This window comes from Arvicola amphibius, chromosome 4 (genome assembly GCF_903992535.2).
Source record: "Arvicola amphibius chromosome 4, mArvAmp1.2, whole genome shotgun sequence".
NCBI classification, from domain to species: Eukaryota; Metazoa; Chordata; class Mammalia; order Rodentia; family Cricetidae; genus Arvicola; species Arvicola amphibius.
The window spans coordinates 107,142,646-107,146,126 of NC_052050.1; the positions used below are offsets into that span (position 1 = coordinate 107,142,646).

Here is a 3,481-nt window from a genome sequence, read left to right on the forward strand (position 1 = left end):
ATCGTGAAAGGTGACGCTTCTCTGATTTCCTTCTCAGCTTCCTTATCCTTTGTATATAGGAGGGCAACTGATTTTTTGGAGTTGATCTTGTATCCAGCCACATTACTAAAGGAGTTTATCAGCTGTAGGAGTTCTTTGGTGGAGTTTTTCGGGTCGTTTATGTACACTATCATATCATCTGCAAATAACAAAAGTTTAATTTCTTCCTTTCCAATTCGAATCCCCTTGATCCTCTTATGTTGTCTTATTGCTATTGCTAGAACTTCAAGCACTATATTGAAGAGATAAGGAGAGAGTGGACAGCCTTGTCATGTTCCTGAATTTAGTGGGATGGCCTTGAGTTTCTCTCCGTTTAACTTGATGTTAGCTGTTGGCTTGCTGTAAATAGCCTTTATTATATTTAGGAATGACCCTTGTATCCCTAATCTTTCCACGACCTTTATCATAAAGGGGTGTTGAATTTTGTCAAATGCTTTTTCAGCATCTAATGAAATGATCATATGGTTTTTATCCTTCAGTTTATTTATATGATGGATTACATTGATAGATTTTCATATGTTGAACCAGCCCTGCATCTCTGGGATGAAGCCTACTTGATCATAGTGGATAATTTTTCTAATGTGTTCTTGGATTCGGTTTGCCAGTATTTTGTTGAGAATTTTTGCATCAATGTTCATGAGTGAGATTGGTCTGTAATTCTCTTTCTTGGTTGAGTCTTTGTGTGGTTTAGGTATCAGGGTAATTGTAGCTTCATAAAAGGAATTTGGCAATGACTGTTCTGTTTCTATATTATGAAATACCTTAAGGAGTATAGGTGTTAGGTCTTCTTGGAAGTTCTGGTAGAATTCTGCATTGAAACCGTCTGGTCCTGGGCTTTTTTTTGATAGGGAGGTTTCTGATAACAGTTTCTAATTCTTCGCGACTAACAGGACTATTTAGATTGTTCACCTGGTCCTGGTTTAACTTTAGTATATGGTACTTATCTAAAAAAGTGTCCATTTCTTTTACATTTTCCAATTTTGTGGCATACAGGCTTTTGTAGTAAGATCTAATGATTCTCTGAATTTCCCCTGTGTCTGTGGTTATGTCCCCCTTTTCATTTCTGATCTTATTAATTTGTGTGTTCTCCCTCTGTCGTTTGATTCGTTTGGCTAAGGGTTTGTCAATCTTGTTGATTTTCTCCAAGAACCAGCTTTTTGTTTCATTGATTCTTTGGATTGTTTCCTGTGTTTCTATTTTGTTGATTTCCACCCTCAGTTTGATTATTTCCAGTCTTCTACTCCTCCTAGGTGAGTCTGCTTCTTTCTTTTCTAGAGTTTCCAGGTGTGCTGTTAAGTCTCCAATGTGTGCTTTCTCCATTTTTTTTAAAGTGGGCACTTAGTGCTATGAATTTTCCTCTTAGCACTGCTTTCATAGTGTCCCATAGGTTTGAGTATGTTGTGTCTTTATTTTCATTAAATTCAAGGAAGACTTTAATTTCTTTCTTTATTTCTTCCTTGACCCAGGTGTGGGTCAGTAGTTGACTGTTCAGTTTCCATGAGATTGTAGGCTTTCTGGGGGTAACATTGTTGTTAAATTCTAATTTTAATCCATGGTGATCCGATAAGATGCAGGTGGTTACTAATATGTTTTTGTAACTGTGGAAGTTTTCTTTGCTACCGAGTATGTGGTCAGTTTTCGAAAAGGTTCCATGAGCCGCAGAGAAGAAGGTATAATCATTCCTATTTGGGTGGAATGTTCTATAGATGTCTGTTAAGTCCATTTGGTTCATTACCTCCATTAAGTCTCTTAATTCTCTGTTAGGTTTCTGTCTGATTGACCTGTCCATTGGTGAGAGAGGAGTGTTGAAGTCTCCTACTATCAGAGTGTGTGGTTTGATTGCTCTCTTGAGTTCTAGTAATGTTTCTTTTACATAAGTGGGTGCTTTTATATTAGGGGAATAGATATTCAGGATTGAGACTTCATTCTGATAGATTTTTCCTGTAATGAGTATAAAGTGTCCCTTTCCATCTCTTCTGATTGATTTTAGTTTGAAGTCAACTTTGTTAGAAATTAGTATGGCCGGCGGGTGGGATGGGGAAGGAGGGAGGGAGAGAGGTTTAAGCAGTCCCTAGGTGAGCCCTCCTTCTGTCAGGCCCCTGGCTTGGGGTGCCTGCCTTCCCTATGGCTGGACACCTGGCTTCAGACTTTGCCTTCTCACCCCCACCTGGTGGTGGTGATGGGTCGGGAGGGCTGGAGCCAGGCTGGGTGGACCCTCGGACTTGGATAAGCTTCCAAGGGCCTCCAGGTGGGCCTGGAATCGGGCCAGGGGTTGGGCCAGGCTCAGAGGTGTTGGGGATCTCCCCTTGTCTCCCGCCATATGAATTCTGTGGAGGGATGGCATACTGTGGACCTCAGGTTGGACTGAGCCTAGTGCCCCAAGTTGGCCTGGAAACTTCGCAGCCCGATGATCAGGCAGGAGCGGAGAGCAACTCGGAGGGGGCCTCCCCTGAGCCCAGCACTGTCCGCCCGGGTGCCATGAAGTTGGAGAAGGTGGAACCAAGTCCCGAGGAGTCCCAGGACATGAAAGATCTGCAGAAGGAACTGGAGCAGTTTGCCAAGGTGCTGAAGCAGAAGAGGATCACCTTGGGGTACACCCAGGCCGACGTGGGGCTCACCCTGGGTGTTCTCTTTGGAAAGGTGTTCAGCCAGACCACCATCTGCCGCTTTGAAGCTCTGCAGCTGAGTTTCAAGAACATGTGCAAGCTGCGCCCCCTGCTGGAGAAGTGGGTAGAGGAAGCCGACAACAACGAGAACCTTCAGGAGATATGCAAAACGGAGACCCTGGTGCAGGCTCGAAAGAGAAAGCGGACGAGCATTGAGAACCGCGTGAGGGGGAACCTGGAGAGCATGTTTCTGCAGTGCCCGAAGCCCACCCTACAGCAGATAAGCATTATCGCCAAGCAGCTCGGCCTGGAGAAGGATGTGGTCCGAGTGTGGTTCTGTAACCGTTGCCAGAAGGGCAAACGATCAAGCGCTGATTATGCCCAAAGAGAAGAGTATGAGGCTGCCGGGTCCCCTTTCCCAGGGGGTCCTGTATCTTTTCCTCTACCTCCAGGACCCCATTTTGGTGCCCCAAGCTATGGGAGCCCCCACTTTACCACACTCTACTCTCCAGTCCCGTTTCCTGAGGGCGAGGCCTTTCCTACTGTTCCCATCGCTGCTCTGGGCTCTCCCATGCATTCAAACTGAGGCGCCAGCCCTGCCTGGGAATGAGGTGAGCTGAGGCAAGGGGGAGAGAGGTAGTAAATAGAACCTGGAGCCACCACAGCTTTGGGGTGAAGCTCCTTTACCGAGGGGTCGCAAGCACAAAAAGGGTGGGGAAGATGAAGTTCAGTGATGCTGTTTTGATCGTGAGCCTGTCACTCACTCATCATTATTCTTAAATAATAAATAAAGCCTGGGACACATGAAAAAAAAAAAAAAAAGAAATTAGTATGGC

The 3,481-nt window shown here is 44.9% G+C and overlaps 1 protein-coding gene across 1 annotated transcript; it reads left to right on the plus strand.

Moving 5' to 3' along the window:
* Positions 1 to 2,163: 2,163 nt before the first annotated feature.
* On the plus strand, positions 2,164 to 3,231 carry LOC119811875 (POU domain, class 5, transcription factor 1-like). Its single transcript, XM_038326020.1, has one exon. The coding sequence runs from the start codon at positions 2,164 to 2,166 to the stop codon at positions 3,229 to 3,231; it is 1,068 nt and encodes a 355-aa protein (XP_038181948.1).
* Positions 3,232 to 3,481: the final 250 nt, after the last annotated feature.